Here is an 8,397-nt window from a genome sequence, read left to right on the forward strand (position 1 = left end):
GGCCTCTCACTGCTGTGGCCTCTCCCGTTCGGAGCACAGGCTCCGGACGCGCAGGCTCAGCGGCCACGGCTCACGGGCCCAGCCGCTCCGCGGCATGTGGGATCCTCCCGGACCGGGGCACGAACCCGCGTCCCCTGCATCGGCAGGCGGACTCGCAACCACTGCGCCACCAGGGAAGCCCTCTAGTTTGCTTTATATCTAAAAATGTCCTGGCTTTTTTCCTAGAAGGGAAGCTTCTACTGAGATAAACTATAATTTTTTTTTAATGCGAGTGTTCGCATAGTTTTATAAACAAGTAAAACACAAACCATCTTTCAAGTCAGTGACCTTTTAAAAAGGCACCATTGCAGTCCAAAATCATATGCTTAAAACTTTAGTTTTGTAAACAAAGGGTTTTCTGGAGTATAGTCAGGCTCTTTCGTTTATGTATTCCTTATGGCTGCTTTCCCATTACGATGGCAGAGTTGAGAAGTTGCCACAGAGACTGTTTGGCCCATAAAGCCTAATTATTTATGTCTGGCCCTTTGCAGAAGAAGTTTGTGGACCCACCCCATACTGCAGTAGCAGCACAGTTTTGGAGTCAGATGGGCATGAACTGGAATTCCAACCTCTGGCCTCAGTTTCCTTGTCTACTAAATGGTGAAAATATCATCTACCTTATATAGCTGTTGTGATGATTTCATAAAATAGTACCAAAAAACAGAAATGCATGAGGCACATAGTAGATATAGAAACTAAGAGTTACATTTTTCTTCAGCTAAAGCAGATCCTGAAAGTTATTTTTTGTTATGTGAGGTAATGTTCTGAATCATAATTGGTCCACGTACAGCAACATTCTAAGGTCTGCTTACTGATCACCTCTGTTAGGTCACAGGAAACAAACTGGTGGATGACCACTAAAACGTCCTCAACTGGGTAATCTGCAGACAGTTTTTAAAACCAACAGGGCACTTTTCTTCTCATACTTCAAATTTAATTTTAAAATAAAACGGACAAGCAGTTATTTCTCAAAATTCATTCATTCTGTTTTCTTCTGGCAGTGTTCTTGCAATTTCATCAGTAGACATTGTTCCAGATGGAGGTGATAAAGAGGCATCTGGAAGCAACAGGCTGCATACATGTAGATACAAACATGAAGGGGTCAGTCACCCACAGCAGAGATGTGTTTTTACTAGTCTTTCCAGCCACAGCGCTGGAAGCTACTTCTGGAGGGTACAGTTAGGCCAAGATAGCAAGGGATGGCAACAGAGAAAGCAAAGCCATGTGCCCAAGACCCAAAAGCCAAGGAAGAGTGTGCACTGCTACTGCTAGGTTCTGGTGCCCTGGGAGAGAAATCAATTACAAAGTGAACTAAATATTTGGGGGAAATACAAGCCAAGGAGTCACTGAACTAAACACTGGACAAAAATCTATCTCAGTCTCTCTCTGTTCTTAAGAGCATGAACTCCAAGGTTGAGGTCTCAGGAGATTGAGCTGTGGCCAGATTATGAAGTGCGGGGTAATGGAGAGGAGGGAGGGATAACAGCAAGAGCATTAGCAGGACTGTCCACAAAGACGGCAAAACACCCCCCAGCACAGGTAGCAGGTCCCCAGGCTGTTGCTATTCCCGGCCATCAGATCTATCACTGGGTCACTGGAAGTAAGGAGTTATCTGTCTAAGAGAAGCCTTTCATTTTTCAGTTGGGTAAAGGATAGGCTCAGAGGCCCAGAGTATCCCACCTACGTCTGCCCTGCTCCCTCAAAATCCCAAAGGACATTTATCAAACGGGCTCCATAGGCACATTCACAAGACATCAGCCGCTTCCTATTTCACACTGAGTAGCCAAGGTGACAAATCCACAGACACACACGGACACAGGATGGGAGGGTACTTCTGCCTGGCACAGTAAATAAATCACGATTAGGGTTTCACGTAGTCTTAACACACTGCATATGGTAAAGTTTTATGGTTCCTTTTATAATCGTTAGCTTTATACCAGTATTCCAAAAAGTCCACTTCATTTTCATTGGTTATTAAGATAGAGAAGATAACCAGCTTGCCCCAGCTGTCAGTAGAAGGCAGAACAAATGAAAATCCTGATAAACTACTAATGATTTGTGGAAATAATTATTTGTCTTATAGGATCTAAACCCTGCACGGACCCTGCGATAAATGTGCAAATGAGAAAACGCTAGCCAAGAAAGGAGGTGCTTAGAAGCATGACACAAGCTGATGTAAGGAATGTGCCGAATAACTGGCAGCTCTGTGTTTGTAAGAAACTCCACAGCCCCTGGAATAACTCTTAAGGGAGCTATGAACAGTGTCCACAGCGTCTGGAACTAGTAAACACTCTTCTTTGGAGAACTTCGTAACAGTCGTCACTAGCAAACCGTCAAGCCTGCTCCAGAGCCTTCTGTCTTTTCCTAGGGGATCCTCTGATTATTGAAACCTTAACTGAGGAAAACCCCTCATTAAGGACCAAAACCACCAGGAAATAAGCAGCGACGGACGCCTTCCGTGTGGCCACTGGGGGTGGCAGGGCTCAACCCCAGCTTGGACCTGGGTGGTATCCAGGCACTTTTTTCAAGAAAGGATGGAGAGGTGGGAAAGAAGGATGCAAAGCTGCTTAGAGCTGCAGGAAGGGCTGGATTTAAATGTAATTTTATATCACTACATCTCAGGGCTGTTCTAAAATCTCTATGCAAAAGCTTTATCGTCAGGGTTTATTTTTAGAACATATTTGACTACTGAGAAAAATCTCCATTTAGAATGCATTGTGCCTTGGACCAAATCTCTCAACAGTACCCAGAGTTTATGAAAAAGTTGGGCAAAAGGCCAGTTAAGAAGGCAGAGGAGTGTTCAGAGCCCTGTTTTAGTGTCAATATCAGCTATTACTAAGAAGAAAGTTACTACTAATATACGTTGGCAAAAGGAAAATGGAGGAGGTGGGAGGCTTCCCTCTTCCTTTTATTTTTTCCAGTTCTGTTCAAGTCCGCTTCAGTTAAGCAGGTAGACCCAGCTTCATTTGCAAGAGAAAGGGAGTTTTCCTGTGGTTTAACGTAGCCTATCAGAGGTACTAGGCAACTGAGAAGCTCACTTTGAAATCTAGCAGCATTTTTTTTAACCAGGAATTTTGAAATTTAAATCCTCAAAGACAGCTACTCACAGGCCATTGTGTGGTAAATGCTGGGCCAGTACTGACCGCTGTCTCTTTTCAGCCATACTCGGATAGTTCTGTGGAGAAAAGCAAAGAAAACAACGAGGAGTCTTTAGTAATTTTACCTTCTTCACCGCTCCAGGCAAACTTTTTATTTTATTTTCAATATTGTTTCCCATTGACCTTATAACAACATTAATCAACTGGAAAAATTAGACAAATACACACGCAGAGTATTATGGTATACTTTATACTAGCATATATGTATATATACACACACACATATTATATAGTTACCTACAGTATGTCCATACATGGTAAGTTATGCAGTAACTAGGAGTCAGGATTCTAAATAACTTTAATAATATGGAAAATGTTCATTATATAATGACATACAAAGAAAGCTGAGAACTATTAACTACTTCTCTTGGCAACAAACTGCAAACTTGGTCGCTTGGCTGTCTCAGCCAAATGAGAGTCGTAGATGTAAATGAAAAGAAAATGTTTCTGGAGGGCTGGGAGAGACGTGCGTACAAAGCAGAGCCCACGCCACTGCTCGTTCACAGATAATTCCCAGTCGTCTCGGCCCCGGGAGGAAATCCTTCCACACCCGTCTCTGAGCCTCTCCTTTCACCAGAACGCACACAGAGAGATGAGGAAATCCTGGACACAGGCAGGAAAATGACACACGACCAAAACAGCCAAGGTTTAATATTTTGGCTTATCACCTCAGAAGAACAATATGGACTATTTCTCCAGCACTCATGGAACCTCCAGGAAGCTCTGGGCCTCTTCCTCTTCAGAGTAGGACACTCGGTGCCTTTTCCGGCACAGCTGTGCTCTGCCTTCGCAATGACTCCTAACTGTCTCGGTGTCCCTTATTGTCAGCTCTGTCACACTCTTGTATTTCTAACAGCAACACAGATTCTGGCCCACAGCCAGCACTGAATTAATGGTGGCAGCCCTGAACTAAAATACAGTAAGGCTAAATGTTGACACTGTGTTTCCATTCTGCTTGAAGTTCAAGACAAGTAAGACAGGTCTATGAGGATAAAAATCAGAATAGTGGTTGCTTCTGGGGGGTGAGGCCTGAATGCAGTGAAGGGATATGAGGGAACCTTCTAGGGCCATGGTAAGGCTCTGGGGAGTAGGTGACGTGGGTGTATGCATGTTTCAGAACCTGCCCAGCTGTACTTAAGATCTTACAGATTACTGTAAATGATTAGAGCTAAATAAAAGAAAATAAAGACTAGATGTTGACTTTCATTCATCCAAATAAATAAGATGACCTAGCAGCACAGCGGGAATCATGCTATTTTAAATGTGAACTGGCCATATAGGCCTTAGTGTAGGAACAGCCATGTGTAAAACACGACCCATCTTCCAGCCACTGCTAACTGGTCACGATGGAACCTCTGGCCAAGTTGAATCACTCAGAATTTTTCTCTGCATCCCACCTCTGATCACAACTGGCCAGACCAGAAACAGGCTCAGCCAGTTCCTTCCCTGGGAAATCAGAAACCAGGAGAGACAGAAATAGATCAGTACATCTCCAGTAGTTGAAATGACCGTCTCTGGTCACACATTTTGCAGTCTGGACTGGAGGATTTTGCACGTTAATAAAAGGGAAAGAATGAAGCCGACCGAAAAGAGAAGCAGGAGCCAGCCGGAGACAGTCCAGGTGGAGAGCGCCGCCCATGCCAGCTACCCCTGAGGCCGCTGTTTCTCAGACTTGGGTTCCGTGAGGCAGACGCCCCGGCATCCTCACCATAAACACCCTCAGCGGCTTCAGCGAATCTGAGTAATTCTTGCCATTTGCAATCAAACAGGTACTCATACACTGTGTCTGCGTGGGACACCATGAAGACTCTCGGACACTGTCTCTTCGTTCGAGCACCATTAAACAAGATCTTACGGGACCAAGTTCACAAGGCAAGGCCATCAGGCAGACTCCTTCAGGAGTACCTGTATTGTGATAGGAAGTTCTAGAAAGTTCAAGTTCACATCCAAAATTAAAAGGGAAAGAGAGAGAAAGATCAGACTAAAGCATCTGTGAACAGACCTATACTTTTTACTGTTCGTAGTTCGACATCTTAAATCAAAATGTGACACTCTTTGAGGTAACGTTTTAAACCACTGTTATTGTTTGTGGGTTCTTGGTTACTGTTCATGATTATTTAGCTTTCTTCTTCCACAAACCTCAGAGGTTAAGACTTTTTCATGGAACAGATCTTTCCAGTTTGAAACCATTTAAATGAAGCTATGAAAAATACTTAATGGGGATTTCCCTGGTGGCGCACTGCTTAAGACTCCGCCTGCTAATGCAGGTGACACAGGTTCAAGCCCTGGTCCAGGAAGATCCCACATGCTGCGGAGCAACTAAGCCCGTGCGCCACAACTACTGAGCCCATGCGCCGCAACTACTGAAGCCTGAGCGCCTAGAGCCCGTGCTCCACAAAGAAGAGTAGCCCCTGCTCGCCGCAACTAGAGAAAGCCCGCGTGCAGCAACTAAGACCCAACAACGAGGACCCAACGCAGCCATAAATAAATAAATAAATTTATTTTTTAAAAAAATACTGCTTATTTCTTTAGGTGTGATAATGGTGTTGCAGGTTTTTGCTTGTTTTTTTAAGAAGTAAGCAGCAATGCCTACCTGGGACACTGGCCCTTGTCTCTGTTCTCAGCATGCCCACCACCGTCCAGCCCTCATCACTCATGCACAGTGCAGCCTCCTCTCAGGTTACATGGTGGGCTCATCCGTCTGGTCCACCTCGGGCACGTCGACTACTGGCTACGTCTCCCAAGGAACCACGCCTCCCACTGCTCCTGTGTTCAGAGCCCACCAACTGTTGTCTCAAATCAGGGGTGCAACTGACATAATTATGATTCCCAGACCCGGCATCCCAGCAAGCTGTCAACCTCAGATGCCCCAAATATGCTGAGCTCAGGTTATGCCCTCATCGCTCCTCCCTCACCACTGCACCAAGGACTTTTCTCTCTAGGCAGTAGTTCATCTGGGCAGCACCCGCAGGACGGGTACCATTGCAGCATGATCTCCCTCACCTAAATTAATCAATAGAAGCTTATAATGATGATCCTTAGGCCTGAACTGCTAACACAATATTACATTCTGTTGACTATATTTTATGTTACTTAGTACAGAATGTTTATGGATACATTTCATTACTTATGTTCAGCATAGGGGATGAAACAGGAGTTATAAGAAGTTAAAGGCCAACTCACCTCTAAGCATTAAATCTGTTCAAGGATTCTACTCCACTGGCAAAGACAGGACAGCAAAGGCCAAGGCACTTGAAGATGAGAGCACCGTACAGTGCCTTCATTCACTCAAAGGGATTAAACCTATCTGTCTGGTTTTTTAAGGGTCTAAAGACCAGAATGCTGATGTAGTCTAAAAGCCCCCAAATCAACCCCAAAAGTTGTGGGTCATGAATGCATTGGTAGCTCAATGGAGGCCTCAGTGGCACATGCTTTTTCCTTGTGTCCTCTTGAAAGAAGAGTGATTTCAGACAGCACAGAAGTCACTGCGAGCAGGAAACCTTAAAGGTTGTCTCTTCCATCCAATCATCTAACCTGGAAAAGTCAAATTTTAACTTCATGCAGCTTAGTCCAAGGTCAAAATGGGACCTACCTAGACCCCAGCATCTTTGAAATGTTAAGTATTATTTCCTTTGGAGGACAAACATCAGTTACTACCATTTGGTCTGCACCCAGCTGACACACTAGGAAATTGGCAAGACAAATTACCTCTTGGGGTGTTTCGTTTGGAAATTATTTATCATATCCAGGCTGAGAGAAGGCCATCCTTGCTTGGGAATCAGGTGCCAAATCAGGCAGCTGACCTTGATAGTTGGCTCTACCTCTGTACTCGCACTTTCTCTCTGGAATTCCCTTCCTTCTCTTTTCAAGCCAAACTCTTTCCCTTCCTTGGGGGACACATTAAAATCTCCCACCTCTGAGATAAAAATCAAAACGATATCAAATTTAACTCCTAATACTCCAGCACTCTCGAGAAACTACCATATTAAACAAAGGTGTTATAGTTTCTACTAAGTAATATAGAAATTTGTTTTGTATTGTAGTCAGAACCTGCCTCATTGGTTTAAAAAAATGGTTATAAAAACAGGCTTAAGTTGGGCTGTTTATTTTTAAAAATCAACAAATTCCACAGACTAAAAAAATTTACTATTCGGAAAACTGGAAACAAAATCTACTAGTCACAATACAACAGTTTAGTAACATTTTACAGGAGCAAACTATTAAGAACTCTAGGATGATATTAATGAACGATATAATCACCAAAGTGTCAGGATCAGATGGCTTTATTTTTCCAAAAACCACAATATTTTCTGCCTAGATGAATGTCTAAGGCCCTCTCTGACTGAAGTAAAACAGCTTAACTTCTCCTTCACTATTTTGACAACCTACACCCACTCACCTAAACCCATTCTATGTTTTGCTTGCTGCTTATTCTACCCATTTTTCTAGTAGAGGGACCTTGTTTGATGTTCCAAGACTGCGTCAATCTGGACAAAAAGCCTTTCCTTAAAACCAGAACCTTAGAAACATGTTCATCTTTGCCAGGATCTATTTTTAAGTGGTTTTAAAAACAATAGTCTGATATTTTCCCAAAAGGTACTTAGAAAGGAAATGTGTCATTTCTTTCAGAGCCTACATTACTACAAGTGCTTGTCAGTCTTCCCCAGCTCCTGCTGTCCCCGGGGAGGGCTGCACCATCAGTCTCCTTTGCCCTCCTACTTTGAGAAGCATGAACTCATGTAGGGCTGCAGTGTTTTCCATGGAGACATGAGAGGAAGTCTCTCTGTAAGGCTATAGCCCCACTGTATGGACATCAAACCATCATCTTATTTGTCTCGTTGTTCAGCATGGTGGATCATCATCTATTTATTTTCTAAATAAATGAAAGGTCAAAGTTGGATTGTATTTCTTTATTTTAAATATTTCAGACTGAAATGTGTTTAAAATGTATTGCCGGGCAGGGCTAAGCAAAGGACCAACTGAGAACGCTAATAACATGCCATTTCCAGGGCTCTTATGATGTGCTGTCAGCATTGAACACCAGAGCTACTTCTTTGGCAAGACTTTTGCTCCATATAGTGAGAAAGACGTTTCCTGCCTAATAAGAACGACAACAATAAACTGATTTGGGAATTCCAGGCTTTGCAATGGAGCCTCAAGAAATTTTTTTTTTTTTTTTTTTTTTTTTTTTTTTTTTTTT

The 8,397-nt window shown here is 43.3% G+C and overlaps 1 protein-coding gene across 4 annotated transcripts in view; it reads right to left on the reverse strand.

Annotated features, from left to right (window-relative positions):
- Positions 1-8,397, reverse strand: part of WDFY1 (WD repeat and FYVE domain containing 1) — a 52,655-nt gene that overhangs the window by 32,693 nt on the left and 11,565 nt on the right. For all 4 annotated transcript variants that reach the window (XM_007108335.4, XM_055090224.1, XM_055090223.1 and 1 more), the window contains exon 2: positions 3,147-3,214. In XM_007108335.4, coding sequence (XP_007108397.1) covers positions 3,147-3,214 — 68 coding nt within the window. The remainder of the gene's footprint in view (positions 1-3,146; positions 3,215-8,397) is intronic.

The sequence above is a fragment of the Physeter macrocephalus genome, chromosome 2, assembly GCF_002837175.3.
Source record: "Physeter macrocephalus isolate SW-GA chromosome 2, ASM283717v5, whole genome shotgun sequence".
Lineage (NCBI taxonomy): Eukaryota > Metazoa > Chordata > Mammalia > Artiodactyla > Physeteridae > Physeter > Physeter macrocephalus.